This window comes from Sceloporus occidentalis, unplaced genomic scaffold, assembly GCF_023333645.1.
Source record: "Sceloporus occidentalis isolate IW3139 unplaced genomic scaffold, rSceOcc1.0.p SCAF_2, whole genome shotgun sequence".
In the NCBI taxonomy this organism is placed as follows: domain Eukaryota; kingdom Metazoa; phylum Chordata; class Lepidosauria; order Squamata; family Phrynosomatidae; genus Sceloporus; species Sceloporus occidentalis.
Genome location: NW_028316982.1, coordinates 269,164,516 through 269,181,407, shown reverse-complemented (window position 1 = coordinate 269,181,407; position 16,892 = coordinate 269,164,516). Strand labels below are relative to the sequence as shown.

The following is a 16,892-nucleotide window of genomic DNA, read 5'->3' as shown; positions in this document are numbered from 1 at the left end:
TTGTATAAGGCTCACCCCCAGTTCTTTGGGAGCTTTCTGATATGAAGACTTGATGCCAGGGCTTATAAACCAAAATGGCTCCATTCTGATTTGGAGCACTGATGCTCTGCCTTGCTCCAAATAACATCATGGTCCCAATAGCATCCCGGGCTGACCATCTTTCTTCGCCTGCTTCCCCTTCCCTTTCTTCTGGCTTTTAGGTACAGTTGGCCCTCTGTATCAATGGATTCTTTATCCACTGAGTCAACTACCCATGTCTTGAATGTATGTATGTATGTATGTATGTATGTATATTCCAAAGAGCAAGCATTGATTTTTGTCTTTTACTATAAGGGGTGCCATTTTACTTACATTGTATTTAAGGAGACTTGGGCATCTAGGAATTTTGGTATCCATGGGAGGGGTCCTGGAAGCAAACCCCAGTAGATACCAAGGACCCACTGTACATTGCAGTTGCAGAAACACAACATGGATAAGAACACTTCCATGCTGAGCTAAGAGGAGTATCACTTATGTTGTAACTTCATTTAGTACCCAGACACCTGGCACTTCTAATGTAAAGAAACCTTGATCCTCATTCAGTCCTTCACCAACCATCACTGCCACCCCTTTTTGCCTGCCAAGGCTGGCTTCCAATTCTTTGCACCCACAGAGGCCAAAAAATGCAGACAGACTATTAGAAATATCATTCTTCCAACCATTGCATCATTGCTACTGGATTTGTCTAGATCAGACCAAAAATGGACTGGGAAACAGACTTATGTCCTTAACTGCCACCAAGGGAAAGAGTGGCAAGATGTGGCATTGGTTCTTTGACCTGCCCTCTGTCTGCTTACATTTGAGCTGAAGCCAGAAAACATGTTTCACAAACAAGGTCTACTGATGGTGTCTAAATTCCCTCAGTAACCTGGGAATTTCCCTGCCTGGATCAGACATGGATGGCTCCAACAAAGGGAATAAAGGCTGTCACCCTTTTCAAGAATTCTGAAATTTGGAATACCCCAAAATCTAAAATGGTCCACCTGGGTGGCTCAGATAGTGACACCATTGCTTTCTGATAGTTCAACCTTTCTTCATGCACAAAGTTATTTAAATGCGTAAAATTACCTTCATGCTATGTGTATGAGGTGTATAGGAAACGTGAATGACTTTCATATTTCGACTTGGGTCCCATCTCCAAGACATCTCATTGTTATTGTTGTTAACTGCTCTTGAGTCGACCTTGACTTATGGGAACCCTGTGCATGAGACATCTCCAAGAGCCCTGTCCTCCACTGCTCTGCTCAGGTCCTGCAAATTCAGACCCATGACTTCCCTGATTGAGTCTAGCCATTTGGCCTGTGGTCTTCCTCTCTTTCTGCTACCCTCCATCTTGGCATTATTGTCCTTTCTAATGAGCCGAGTCTTCTCATAATGTGCCCAAAGTACAACAGCTTGAATTTTATCATCTTGGCTTCCCAGATTTCAGGCTTGATCTGTTCTAGGATCCATTTGTTTGTTTTTTGGCTCTCCATAGTATCCTCAGCACTCTTCTTCAGCAACACATCTCCAATGAATTGATTTTCTTCCTATTTGCTTTTTTCAGCGTTCAGCTCTCAGATCCACACTTAGTGATGGGAAATAACTTGGAATGGATGATTCTAACTTTAGTGCTCAGTTGTGTGTCTTTGCTCTGTAATGTCTTGTCTAGTTCTTTCATCCCTGCTCTTCCCGTTCCTAGTCTTCTTCTTATCTCTAGAGCAGATCATTAAACATAGAATCTGTGTTTAATGTGTTTAATCTAGAAGGCAATGCCATAATCACAAAAAGTCAACATGGGTTTCAGAGAAAGAAGTCATGCCAGACAAATCTGATCTCTTTCTTTGATAAAATGACCAGCTTGTTAGATGAAGGGAATGCTGTGGATATAGTATATCTTGATTTCAGTAAGGCCTTTGACAAGGTTTCCCATGACATTCTTGCAAACAAGCTTGTAAAATGTGGGCTAGACAAAGGAACTGTTACATGGATCTGTATTGGTTGACCGGCCAAACCCAAAGGGTGCTCAACAATGGCTCTTTTTCGGCCTGGAGAGAAGTGACCAGTGGGTCCCCAGGGCTCTGTCCTGGGCCCAGGGCTATTCAACATCTTTATCAATGACCTGGATGACAGAATTGGGGGCATACTTATCAAATTTGAAAAGCACAGATATAGGATGGGTGACACCTGGCTGAATGAAACTACGTGTGAAAGGGATCTTGAAGTCCAAGTAGACCACAAGTTGAACATGAGTCAACAGTGTGATGCGGCAGCTAACAAGGCCAATGCGATTCTAGGCTGAATCAATAAAAGTATAGTGTTTAGATCAAGGGAAGTAATAGTGCCACTCTATGTCTGCATATCTTAGATTAATGATATTCCTTCTTCTTGTCTTCACTCTTCCATCTTCTGTGTCCAAGCCTACTCTTTGTACGATGTTTTCTGCATACAGGTTGAACAGGTGAGGAAGAAGGATGCAACCTTATTTGACCCCTTTGCTAGTTGGGAACCATTCTGTTTCTCTATATTCCATTCTGACAGTGGCTCCTCGTCCTGAGTATAGATTTCTCATCAGAACCCTCAAATGTAGTGGCACTGCTGTGACTTTGAGAGTGTCCATACCTCATTAAAATGGTGCAAAAACCCTATCTAGAGAGAGACAGATCCAAAACACTTCTGGTCCCAAGCATTTCAGGGAAGAGAGACTTGACCTGTAATTATACAGTCCGCCCTCCCCATACGCAGTCTGGGTGCATGGTCACAGCGGCGCATGGGGCCGGTGGTGCAACTATGCGCCTTATTATTTCTGCTGGGGCTTGCCTTCCGCGTAAGCTCAAAGCCATTATATAATATAATAATAATAAATATATTAATATAATAATAATAATAATAATAATGAGATTTGCCATTCCTCCTCCCAGCCTGCCCCCCTTCCTGTTTGCAACATACCCCATGTTAAAAAATAATAATAAATTGTCATTTTTATAATTTTATGGCTATTTTTAGAGAAACGAGGCCCCTTGGGAGCTCTGTCCCCCCCTTTCCTCTAGGCGACTTGGACCAGTCCAGTGGATGACTCCCCCCTCCCTCCTCGGACATAGAAGAGCCCAGGGAGCATCACAATGGCCACGCCCCCTAGGCCCCTGGCCACGCCCACCGGCCAGGTGCTATAAAAAGGCCCGCGGGCACCGCTCCCCCGCAGTGCCGTCGCTGGCGGCGGTGGAGCAGGAGGTGGGCTGCGCCGCCGGGGGAAAGGATCCTCGTCCTCGCGCCCCGGAATGGCTGGCAGCCGGAGGCCGCTCTCCCTCTGAAGAAGCCATGAAGACCATCATCGCTGCCTACTCCGGCGTCCTCAGGGGTAAGGAGCACTTCCTCAGATGTACATAGGTATAGGTAGCATCATCTTTCCCCCTACCATCCATGGAAAAGGAAGGAGATATTTATATATATATATATATATATATATATGGTGATTTTTAGCATCATCTTCCCACCCATCAGCTATGGAAAAATTGTGTGTGTGTCTGTGTATATATATATGGTGATTTTTAGTATTATCTTTCCCTAGCATCTTCTTCCCTCCCCCCATCATTCATAGAAAAGGAAGATATATATATATATATATATATATAACGTGATTTTTAGTATTTTTTCTCCTTACCATATATAATACATATATATATATATATATATATAGAGAGAGAGAGAGAGAGAGAGATAGAGAGAGAGAGTTTTAAGCATCGTCTTTCGCCCTATCATCCATAGAAAAGAAAGGGTGGTGATTTTTAGCATCTTTCCCCCATCATCCATGTAAAAAGAAGAAGATGAAGGATATATATATATATATATATATGTATGTAGTGATTTTAGCCTCTTCTTTCCCCCACCATATGATATACATATACATTATATATAGTTTTTAGCATCCTTTTCTTCCCACCATCCACGGAAAAGGATATATATATATATATATATTGTGATTTTTTTTAGCATCTTCCCTCTTACTATTCATAGAAAAGGAAGGGTATACGTATACATATATAAAATGTGATCTTTACTATTTTTGTTTCCCCCCATATAGTATACATATATATTATATATAGTTCTTAGCATCCTCTTCTTCCCACCATCCATGGAACAGGAAGAGAACACACACACACAAGTTTTAGCATCCTCTTCCCACCACCATCCATGAAGGAAGGCTCTCTCTGTTTGTAGATAGGCAAGCCACACTCTCTCAGCTTCAGAGGATGGCAATGGCAAAACCCCTTCTGAAGAAACCTGCCAAGAAAACCATTGACCATGAGGACTGAATGGTCACACTCTCTCAGCCTCAGAAAGCCCCACGATAGGGTCATCTTAGTTGGAAAGAACTTGAATGCTCACCACTGGAACAGCATTTGGATCAGATAACAAGGATGCGTTTGTTCCTTAAAATGATTACATCATTTATTAATAAAATTATTAAATTGGATAATAATGATACGTTTATTTTCTAAAACTATTAAATGAATATTAATCACAACAAAGCAGTTATTAAGACTACTCCAACCCATGGCAGCAATGCAGTTGCAAAACCGTTGTTAGAAATCTCATTTTACTTAGCAGGAATGGGAGGGAAGGTTGCTTTAAGCTTTTATGTATTTATTTTTAAGGCAGCATAGACTCCCTCCATAAAAAGCTGAAAGCTTTTTGGTTAAAGCTGCAGGCCTCATCCCCAGGCAAAGAAAATAGAAAGAAACGTGCAAAACTTACCATCCCAGCTATTTTATTTTCTTGGAAATGGATTTCTGTCACAGAATGGAGGCAGGGAGGGATTGCCATGAATATTTGGAAATGCTATGTATTTTTTTGGGGGGGGGGGTTCCCAAGAAACACAATAGAAATAAAAATGAAATAATGTTAAGTCAAAGGTTTTCATGGCTGGCATCCATAGTTTTTTGTGGGTTTTTTGGGCTATGTGGCCAAACTCTTCTAGAACATAGCCACGTAGCCCAAAAAACCCACAGAAAACTATAAAAATAATGTTACTTTTGCACCTGGTTCATGGAAACTTTGAAGCATGTAAACACACATTTTGCATACAGCAATTTTTGCATTTTGTTTCCTTTTGGGCCCCTCTTCCAATAGATATTTGCTCCTCTGTTCTAATGAGTATTTGGTTTTGGTGCAAGAGAGGAAATACACAGATTGGCTGGTTCTCAGAACTGGGCATTTTAAAGAAAGTATAGAGGCCTTGCGACCGATTTAAAAGATAAATTGTGATAGACTGTGACACCTGAAGACTTTGGAGCACCAGTTCATTCTCTGGTTCTGGCCCGAAAAGTCCAGAATTGGGATTCACTGCTCAGCCCCAGAAACCCACTTGAGGGTCACAAAGGGGTGAGCAAAGTTAATATTAATCTGCCGGAAACAAGACCTAGGGAGATCTTATGGGTTTGTTGATGTGTGCCTTCAAGGTGTTTCTGGCTTACGGTGATCCTAAGGCAAATCCATCACAGGGATTTGCTTGGACTATTTCTTCAGCAGAGGTTTGCCATTGCCATCCTCTGAGGCTGAGAGAATGTGGCATGCTCAAGGTTATGGTGACCCTAAAGTGAAGCTTCCATAGGGTTTTCTTGTCAAGTTTTGTTCAGAGGAGGCATGCCATTGCCATCCTCTGAGGCTGCGAGAGTGTGACTTGCCCAAGGTCACCCAGCAAGTTTTTGTGGCTGAGCAGCGATTCAAACTCTGGTCCCCAGTGTCTTAGTCCAACTAGGGAGAAATCCCAATTCTCCTTCCTGGTTTCCCTTTCATTTCTCTCTCTGCGCCTGATGTGTAGATCAATTTGTAGATCTTGTGGTGTCTCCCATCTGGGGTCACCACAAACTACAATTCCCAGAATTCCATACCATTGAGCCAAGCCACTTAAAGCCGTGTCAAATTGGATTTGTGGATGCAGTGTGGATGCAGCCAGTATCAGATATATACAAGGATATTCAGTCTTTCTGGGATATTCTTTGCACTGGTATCTGGATTCATGAACGCTGGGTGCTGGTTTGACATTTATGCAGCATTTCACTAGCAATATTAACTAGTTGCACCCGCCTTATGCTTGGGTTCAATGCTTCCAGCGGCTTTAAAAAAAATCAGATTAGGCATAACCCCAGAGGATAGTCGACCGGCAGTTAATCCATAGCAGACTGCACCAACACAGAGCCAATGCTTTGGAGGGCTGTTGCAGTACAGCTTGAGTTTCCCTGATCTGAAATGCTTGGGATCCAAATCCAGGTTTTGCATTTAATTTTGGAATACCTGTATTTGTATATACGGTGGGCCCTTGGTAATCATTGGGATTTGGTTCCAGGACTGCCCCCATAGATGCCAAAATCTGTGGATGCTCAAGTCGCATTAAATACAATGGCATGGTAAAATGGTGTCCCTGAAATGGCAAAATGAAGGTTTGCTTTTTGGAACTGATATAACTGACAAACCCCCTCTAAACAAATCATGCCAAGAAAACCCTGCGATGAGCTTGCCTTAGGGTTGCCCTAAGTTGGAAATGACTTGAAAGCACACCAACAGCAATCCTCTCGGGGACAATTGCTTGGGTTGCAAACCACATCAGCCAGAATGGCCAGATGATAAGACTCCTAGGGGGTACCTGTTAAAATATATTTCTAATTTGTATTGAAAATGTTCAGATGTGTCAATGGTTAACTAAGGTTTAAAATGGTTCCTGTTGCAGGCCAGAAAGCCTAGGCCTAGAAGAACAAGTCTTCAAGGACATTTGCTGAGACATAATATAAACAAATGTATTATTGTTATGCTCTTGTGTAGTATGGTGACTTCATGGGAAAGAGGTGTGTCCATTTGGTGGGAAAGTTGATCTTATGTGAGAACAAAGACTGATGTCACATTTGAGCTTCTAGCATGGACTCTGAAAGAGAATAGATGTATAGTAGCCTGCTGTAAAGTGTAAATAGCAACAAAGTTAATAAACCCTCATTTGAGTGAAAATCTGTGTGGAAGTTACTTTGATCCTGAGTAGCTGAGAAGACTGCATCTGTTCCAGTTGGTACCAGTTCGAACCACCGGTAACAAGAGACATCAACCATCCCAAAGATCTTTTTCTCTAACAGTACCTACATAACACAATTATACCATTTTGATGCCACTTTGTTGTAGTTGTTGCTGTTGTTGTGTGCCTTCAAGTCATTTCCAACTTAGGGTGACCCTAAGGCAAGCTTATCACAGGGTTTTCTTGGCAAGATCTGTTTAGAGGGGGTTTGGCATTGCCTCCCTCTGAGGCTGAGAGAATGTGACCCCCAAGGGGTTTACATGGTCAAACTGGGATTCAGCACTCCCATAAGGAAATTCAAACCTAAAGCCGGTTCTTTGGGTGATGGGTTTTGCTGTGTCAGCTAAGATAACACCTAGGCTGCTTTCCACCTGAGTGGAAATCTCCCAACAGTTGCGTAAGGAACTCTTTGCTCAGTTGCAGGTGTACATTGAAGGACACCTCTTCTGAATTTGCAGGGTTTTATTTCTTGTGTCAAATAAAGTTTTTGACTTGTGACAAAAAAACAGGGGGGGGGGGGAGCCAGACTAGCCTTTCTAGGAAGAGAATTACACAACCCCATTCTGCCCACCTTCCTGGGAATAGGCTTCATTTCTGTACAGTAGTACTTGAAAACATTGCATTGTTATAGCCTGATCCTGTTGCCAAAAGAAGGTAAAAAGAAATGAGACTCTTTGTGGTGGAGTCTCCTTCTTGAGAGGGAGGGGATGGCTAGAGGGATGGCAAGGGGTTGGACTGGATGGTCTTTGTGGTCTCTTTCAACTCTGTGATTCTATGAGGTGCTCATGATAAATTGTGTAGACATACACAGCCTCATAGAATGTTCTTGCACGCTTCCATCAACAGATGGGCCTTCTGCAATGGGGGCAGATGATGAGTGAGGGAGACCAGCAACCATTGGGGTTTAATGCTTTTATATTGGGTTTGAAGGAAAATGTTGAGAATCAGGGGGGAATTAATGGGGCTATTCAGGCACGTGAAGCCAAATTCTCTCCTCCAAAGCACTGAAATCTCAACTAGCTCCTTTCCTGCCTACCTTTCAGTTTAATGCATTTGGTAAAATGGTGTGAACCATTAAATAAATGTAGTTGACTAAGTATGCTAAACAAGCAACAAAAATCCTCTTATCAGTTAAAATGTCAGCTGTCCACTGGCCTCTCTTTAGTCGTTCTTACGCAAAACAGAGCCACACACAGGTGCATGGGTACATGCCCATAACATGTAGGATTCAGCAATGGCAACCTTGACTTTCAGGGCTGTTTCTGCTCTGAACAAACAAGAGCATCCAGTAAGCTTCAACTTTCTGCACGTAGCCTTACTAGTTTGGCACAAAACCACCACGTTTGCACACTTTGTTTAAAGGCCAGCAGCAGATTCTGGGTTCCGTATGAAGGACACAGATTGCAGAACAGGAAGGGGGTGTGAGAACAGGTAGAAACATGGGCAACAACAGCATTTGTGCATGAATGGCCAAAAATCACAGGCACCCAAACCATACTTCCACATGGTAGGAGTGCCATATATTTAGCAGGTTGCCAATAGTCTTGCACTTGACCTCTTTCCCAGCACTTGGTAAGAGAATTGCTCAGAGAAGTTCCTTTGAGGTATACAGTTCTCTGGCCAAGATTGTGCATCCCTGTTGTCAACTGCCACCAAGTCGATTTTGACCTCTGGCAACTCCATAAATGAAAGACCTTCAAATCACACCATCCTCAACAGCCCTGTTTTGGTCTTGCAGAATCACAGAAGGCATGGCTTCCTTGACTGAATCTACCTCTCTGGAATGAGGTCCTCTTCCTACTGTCTTCACATAGAATCATAGATTTGGAAGAGAACCCAAGGATCATCCAGTTCAACCCCTTGCCATGCAGGAACAATCAAAGCATCCCCGACAGATGGCCATCCAGCCTCTGCTTAAAGACCTCCAAAGAAGGGAACCCCACCACTCTCTGAGGAAGTGTCTTCCACTGTTGAACACCTCTTACTGTCAGGAAGTGCCTCCTAATGTGAAGGTGGAATCTCTTTTTTGATAGAATCATTGTTGGAAGAGACCACAAGGGCCATCCAGTCCAACTCACTGCCATGCAGGAACTCTCAGTCAAAACATCCCTGTCAGATGGCCATCCAGCCTCTGTTTAAAGACCTCCAAGGAAGGAAATGTCACCACTCTCCAAGGGAGTGTGTTCCACTGTTGAACAGTTCTTACTGTCAGGAAGTTCCTCCTAATGTTGAGGTGGAACCTCTTTTCCTGTAGTTTGCATCCAACCTCTATTGGATACAGGTTGAGTCTCCCTTATCCAGAAACACTTCTGGTATTTTGGATAAGAGAGACTCAACTTGTATAAAGTAGGCATGGGCAAGTTTCTAGGTTCATGTTCACAGATGTGTGAAGACACACACACACACACACACACACACATTCTTTCTCATATTCTCTCTGTATTAAAAAGATGGATCAACCTTGTTTTAATGTGAAGCTGAAGGCTTTTATGGCCGGCATCCATAGTTTTTTGGGCTATGTGTCCATGTTCTAGAAGAGTTTATTCCTGACCTTTCACCAGCATCTGTGGCTGGGATCATAAACATTAGGAATAAACTCATCTAGAACATGCTAACAGAAGACAGAGAAAAGGCAGAATTACTCAACACTTTCTTTGCCTCAGTCTTCTCAGAAAAGGCAAAGGGTGCTCAACCTGAGGATAATGGAGCAGAGGACAGAATAGGGGAATTTCAGCACAGAATAAGTAAAGAGATAGTAGAGGAATACCTTGTTAATCTAAATGAATTTAAGGCCTGTTACAGACTGCCAAAATAAAGCTGCTTCGGCTCTCTTTGGAGGTATGCTGCTTAAATGATGCATGCATCCTAAGAGTCCGGAAGCTGCACCAAAGCTGCACTCCAGTGTTTAGGAATGGAGTGTGGCTTTGGCATGACCTCCGGACTCTTAGGACCCATGCATCATTTAAATAGCATACCTCCAAAGAGACTCGAAGCAGCTTTGTTTTGGCAGTCTGTAACAGGCCTAAGTCTCCAGGACCAGATGAACTACATCCAAGGGTACCAAAAGAACTGGCAAATGTAACTGGCGTCCTGCAAGCCTCTTTGCAACCTCTCTCTTTCCTGGAAAGTTTAATACTCAACTTTTCTTTCTTCCAAGGGATCTTTGACACCATTTCACCCTTCTCCGCAGCCTCTCCATGTCCCTGGTCTGTGCCCATACACAAAGCATCAACTGGAATCTATTTGGGACAGGAATCTTATGTCATTCGTCAGTTTGGAAAGCACCATGCATGTTGGTTTCGACTATAAAATAAAACAATCCAGAGCTCTGGACTTGTGGCTTTGAAGGTGGTTCAGACTGCCATGTGCAGTCGAATGTGGTGAATCACAGCAACTTAAACTCATGGAGCTTTTCTTGGCAATATGCTGGAGTATCTTAAGGAGTCGGAAACAAGGAGCTTTCTGTTAAGCGCCATGAACTGTCGCTCTTCGCGGCTCCTTGTTATGTCTTTTTCTACCCTTACATGTGGCACATTTGGGGGAAAACCAGTTCAGCTTGCTTTGCCCAGGAGCCATAAAAATTGTCCATTCTGAGCTATGTGCAGAAGAAAATAACTGATGTTCCATTATCCCCTGCCCTCTGCAACTGGAACATCTTAAAGATTAAGTTTTAAAAATAGGCCTTTATCCAGGGCAGGGGGACTTAATGGCTAAGACTTCCTTTCACTGTGGCATTTTTATAAAAGCGGTCTCCTATAAAAGCAGAGAGCAGTTGTTCTTCGCCTCCAAAGGCTGTGGATGGTTGTGCATCTCCTTTCCCTTTATTTGAATTAAATATTTATATCCCACCATGTATGTAAAGATCTTAGGATACTGGGCAACAAAATCAGTTTAAGATAGTGGGGGTGGGTGGGTAATAAATGGGCTTAAATGCATATCAGACAATGTGACAATCTAAAGCAAGGTGGTTTAAGGTCACTTAAAACTATGTTTTGAGACCCAGCGTGGCGTAGTGGTTTGAGTGCTGGACTACAATTCTGAGACCATGGTTTGATTCCCAACTTGGCCATGAAACCCACTGGGTGACTGAGCAAATCACACTCTCTGAGCCTCAGGGCAAGGCAATGGCAAACATCCTCTGAACAAACCTTGCCAAGAAAACCCAATGATAAGTTTGCCTTAGGGTCCCCATAAGTTGGAAATGACTTGAAGACACAAACAACAAACTATGTTCATATGTATTCTTGCATAAAAGCAATTAGGCCACAAAAGTTCATGTTTGTATTTTGGACCAGAAGATACCCTTGTTGGTGTCAATTGCCTCCAGGGGTGGTTCCACATTTGGGGTGCCACATTGGAGAAGGCCTTTTCCTATGTCCTCCTTTGGAGGACCTTGCAGTAAGTGGGTCTGTCTCTTTGAGTAGGCAATGATGCTTAGCAGCTGGAGTGGACCGCTTTCCTGCCCTGCTAATACAGGTTGAGTCCTTTACCTGGAATTCCAAAATCTGAAATATTCAAAATAGTCAACATAGGTAGCTGAGATAGTGACACCTTTGCTTTTTTATGGTTCCGTGTACAAGGTGTTTGTAGCAATCCTGTATCTTTATCTAGCAAGTAGTATTTGTGGGTGCATTAAACCTGAAAAAGATATAGTTGGCCCTTCTTATACACAAATTTTTTATACATGGATTTTTTTATACATGGATTCAAGTATACACAGTTTGAAAATGTTCAAAAAAAGTATAATTTTCAAATATCAAACCTTGATTTTGCATTTTTTTAAACCAGGGACACCATTTTGCTATGTCATTATATTTAATGGGACTTCAACATACATGGATTTTGTTATGCACGGGGGATCTTAGAAGCAAACCCCAGCATATAACAAGGGTCCACTGTACAACTCTTGCACATGTGGCTACAGATAATTCTTGCATCATCATTATGACTTTGTACATGAATCCTTTTCCAAGTATGGGCCAAGGGTTATGGCTGTTGTTACTGAAAGCATAAGACTATTGGGATCCATCTGTTTGTGCAGGTATTGAGAACTACATGAATGCACTAGAAAGTTCATCTTCCATATATACACAAGACAAATTTGGTTTCATGCACAAAAGTATTAACAATAGTGTATATAAAATTACCCTCAGGCTATGTATATGAAGTGTATTTGAAATATAAATGAATTTATATTTAGACTTGGGTCTTATCTCCAAAATATCTCATGATGTGATAATCTCATTATCCCACAATAAAAAAACCACTCCAAAATCCAAAAAACTTTTGGTTCCATGCATTTTGGATAAGGGTTCCTGTGGTTTCTCAGAGGTAGCTTTCTTGGACCTGGACTGGCTATATGTTGTGGGCCTGTAGACTTAACTTCTTTCTCTTGCAGACTTTAAGTTGCCTCTGGGCAAATGACTAGCTTTGAAAGATCTGTGCTTAGCAATACTTGTAAAAAAACCCGAACAGCCCCAAAGCACAGGTGGCTTCTACCAATTGATAATGAAATAGAGGGGCTGTTGGCATCAGGGCAGAATATTTTGGTGGTGGTATTGAATCAGCATGGCGTAGTGGTTTGAACATTGGACTATAACTCTGGAGACCAGGGTTCGAATCTCTGCTTGGCCATCAAAACCCACTGAGTGACCTTGAGCAAGTCACACTGGACTTCAGAGGATGGCAGTGGCAACCCCCCTGTAAAGAAACTTTCCAAGAAAGCACTGTGATAGGTTCATCGTAGGGTTGTCATATGTCTGCAACAACTTAAAGCACACAAAAAATTACATCCACTCTGATTTTAGGAACTTGCCATGGTAGTGAAAGATAATGTTCAGCAGCATGGATAGCTTTTTCAAAGTCTGGATGAAAAGTTTTGTCATTGCTCAGCTTGCAGTCACTATCACCTTTGGGATGGGTGTCCTTTTTTAACTCCTTGTTTTGAACTCAACTTTTAAATTAATGCCAAAGTGCTTTCCTTTTTTGTTTATATACACACTTGCATAATGACTCTAGTCTTACATGAACCCTTAGTATTATAGAATTAGCATGCCATTCAGTTCTGTAAATGAGTACAATCGGCCCCCCCATATCCATGGAATTTTTATCCACAGATTCAAGCATCCATGACTTGAAAATATTCCAAACTATTATAAATTCCAAATAGCAAACCTTGAGTCTGTCTTTTTACAGAAGGGCTACCATGCCATCGTATTTAATAGGACTTGAGCATGCACAGATTTTGATATCAATGGGGGGACCTGGAGCCAACCCCAGCAGATACCAAGGGCCACTGTAATGTTCTTTTAAAGTTCTCCCCCCTCCTTACACAATGTATTACATCTACAGGTAGGACATAGAAGACAGACCCTTGGGAAACATGTGTATGCATTCAAACAAGTGAGCCCATGTTGCAATCAGAAATGGTGCAGCTGGGCAGAGGTTTACTAACTACACTGTGAGAACTGACCTGGGAAAGGGGTTCAGAGTGATACAAGTTTCTCCTAAGTGTTTACAAGAGGCAGGAGGAAGTCCTCAGGACAGGGTTGGAGGTCATCCTGGGGCATTTTGCACCACCCCTCACTGCTGATGCTTCTTTGCTTGTGTGCAAAGAAGTGCTTGAGGAAGCAATAAACCTTGGAACTGATGTCAATATTTGCTTTTCAGAACCAGAAGTGTTTACAGGCCCTAAGTGGTGCAATACTTGGAGTGGTAAGGCAGTGTATGGATAAGATGTGGCTGCGGCCCAGCTATCCTCGGACAGCTGGGAAATGAGAGGGCCTTGTTTCCCTGACTGGCCAAACTCATTTTGTATTAGGGTTGCTGCATAGTTCTCCAGCAAGGGTGAGCTCCCTGCGGTGCTTCAGAGGGCGTTTGACTCCAATGCCTATCATTCCTTTCCATTGGCTGTGCGAGTAAGAGCTGATGAGAGTTGTGCTCCGGCTATTGTTCTGCGTGATGCAACATGGGCAAAATTGATGCATTATTTAGCCTTTGGCAGGGCTGCAGAAGGCCCAGCTTGTTGTAGTAGTTGGAATATTTAAATAAGACTCGGCAAGACCAGGGTTTGAATCCACACTCAGCCATGAAAAACCAATTGTGAAAACCCAGTTTCTTCTGCACAGCGTGAGGCTGAGGAAGTGGAGGTGCCTGAGGTCATCCAGGCTGCATCTGCACTGCAGAAATAATGCAGTTCAACACAGCTTTAACTGCCATGGCTCATTGCTATGCAATTCTGAGATTTGTACTTTTATGAGACATTTAGCCTTCTCTAGTAGACCTCTGGTGCAAAAGAAAACTACAAATCCCAGGATTCCATCACGTTAAATTATGGCGGTTAAAATGATGCCAAACTGCATAATTTCTGCAATGTACATACAGCCTTGGTGCCCTTGGGCAACTCCACTCTCAGCCAGCGGCAAATCTCCTCTGAATGTATGTTGCAAAACCTAGAATAAAATTGGCTTGAAGGTAGACAACAACAAAAAAGCACAAAAGCTAAAAACCATACCATTGCAGGGGGCATGCTGTGACGTTTTGCATTTGTGTGTTCTTCCTCTGCATGAGCAATCTGCCTAGGGCTGGAATGCAGAGCTAGAAGGGTTGGCTTGGAAACAGCCAATTTGTAAGCATCAGGTTTGTGTAGCGAAGGCACTGCTAAATTGTAAGGCAGCAAAACCTGTTGCCTATAAGCGAATGCTAATGCCAGATACGCTGTATGGTGATAACAGCATATTGGGAACAATTAGAGGAAAAGGAATCTTGCATCAGTTCTAAAAATAGAGCCCCATTTCTGCCCATTTGGGAGCTATTCAATAAATGAGTGCTAAATAAAATGTGAGTCAGTGTGGTATAGTGGTTTGAGTATTGGACTAACACACTGGGTGACCTTGGGCAAGTCAGTCTTTCAACGTCAGAGGAAAGCATGAGCATCTCCCTTCTAAACAAGAAAACCCCATGATAGGCTTGCTTTAGGGTCTCAAGTCCCAAATAATTTGAAAGCACAGAACAACAACATAAAATGAGAATGCCAATAGAGTGTGTGTGTGTGTGTACACACACACACACACATATATGTATATATGAATTTTCAAGTCCTCTGTTGTGTTATGGTGACCCCTTGAATTTCGTAGAGTTTTCTTAGGCAAGGGATACAGGGAGGTGGTTTTGATCATTCCTTCCTTTTGAGATGCACTTATGAACAACATCTCCTTCTCACCTTGTGTTTGCTTTCTCTCTTTTGTGTGTTGCATAGACTGTTGTGCCCTTTTAGAAACTTAAGAACCCTAGAAATTGGAGAATCAGTTTCCTCATGGCCGCCTTGCAACATCTAATAGTCTTTGAACTGTCCAGAAAATGATTTATTGGACATTGAAGTGTGGGAAAGAAGCTGAAAGTTACACAATCAGAGTGTTTTTGAACCTCAATTAGTCTGTTGCGTAGCTGTGAAACATGAGCACTGAAGTCCTCAGATGTTCTTGATGGCCTGTTAGCTATTCTTCTGTGCTTGGATTTGGTGATGAATTCATGACTTGTGACTCCATGTATTCACAAGGGCAACTAAAATGGTGAAGGGTCTGGAAACCATGCTCTGTGAGGAGAGACTCAGGGAGCTGGTGATGTTTAGCTTGGAGAAGAGAAGGTTAAGAGGTGATATGATAGCCCTGTTTAAATATTTGAAGGGATGTCATATTGAGGAGGGAGCAAACTTTGTTTTCTGCTGCTCCAGAAAACAAGACACAGAACAATGGATGTAAGCTACAGGAAAAGGGATTCCAGCTCAACATTAGGAGGAACTTCCTGACAGTAAGGGCTGTTTGACAGTGGAACACACTCCTTCCTTGGAGTGTAGTGGAGTCTCCTTCCCTGGAGGTCTTTAAGCATAGGCATGGTCATCTGTCGGGGATGCTTTGATTCCTGCATGGCAGAATGGGATTGGACTGGATGGCCCTTGTGGTCTCTTTCAACTCTACGATTCTATGACTCTAGTTCAGCGGTTCCCAAACTTTGGTCCTCCAGATGTTTTGGACTTCAGTTCCCAGAATTCCTGATGATTGGTCAAGGTGGCTGTGGCTTCTGGGAGTTGAAGACCAAAACTCCTGGAAGACCAAAGTTTGGGAATCACTGATCTAGTTGAACACAGCATCATTTAGTGTAGTCAGTGTCTTAGGCAGATGTGCCAAATCTACTAGGTGAATGGGGTGGCTTTATTGCATACTAGTTTTGCATGGCTAGTAATTCTTTAGTCCCATTTCTGCTGTAGTACTGTCTCTTCTATTGTCTGCTCTTTTCCCTTCTTACTGGGCTTTCTCTCCATTGGTCTCATTCTTCATTCAGCCTTTTCCTCCTCTTCTCCTTAATTCTCCACCTGAACATTAGGAGGAACTTCCTGACAGTAAGGGCTGTTCGACAGTGGAATGCACTTCCTCGGAAGGTGATAGAGTCTCCTTCCTTGGAGGTCTTTAAACAGAGGCTGGATGGCCATCTGTCAGGGATGCTTTGATTTGGATTCCCTGCATGGCAGGGGGTTGGACTGGATGGCCCTAGTGGTCTCTTCCAACTCTACAATTCTATGATTCTGTGATTCTATGATTCTATTTGAAGAGTTCAGAGGCCCTGTTGCAGGAAGCAATGCATGAGCTGCCCAGAGGCCCACTGGAAAAAATGGCTACCCCAGGCCTGACTGCAGCTTCAGCAGAGTTATCTAGATGGTACTGCAGGCTGCAAATAGATTTTAATGATTTTAATGAACTGAAATTAAAATGAGTGCATGAAAAATAATAACCCTGAGGTGAACACCCCTTTTTGTTGT

General features: G+C 42.7%; 1 protein-coding gene across 1 annotated transcript in view; it reads left to right on the top strand.

The window, feature by feature from the left end:
* The first annotated feature begins 3,236 nt into the window (after positions 1–3,236).
* Positions 3,237–16,892, top strand: part of DGAT2 (diacylglycerol O-acyltransferase 2) — a 55,205-nt gene continuing 41,549 nt past the window's right edge. The window contains exon 1 of the mRNA XM_089513017.1: positions 3,237–3,376. Coding sequence (XP_089369143.1) covers positions 3,337–3,376 — 40 coding nt within the window. The 5' untranslated portion in view covers positions 3,237–3,336. The remainder of the gene's footprint in view (positions 3,377–16,892) is intronic.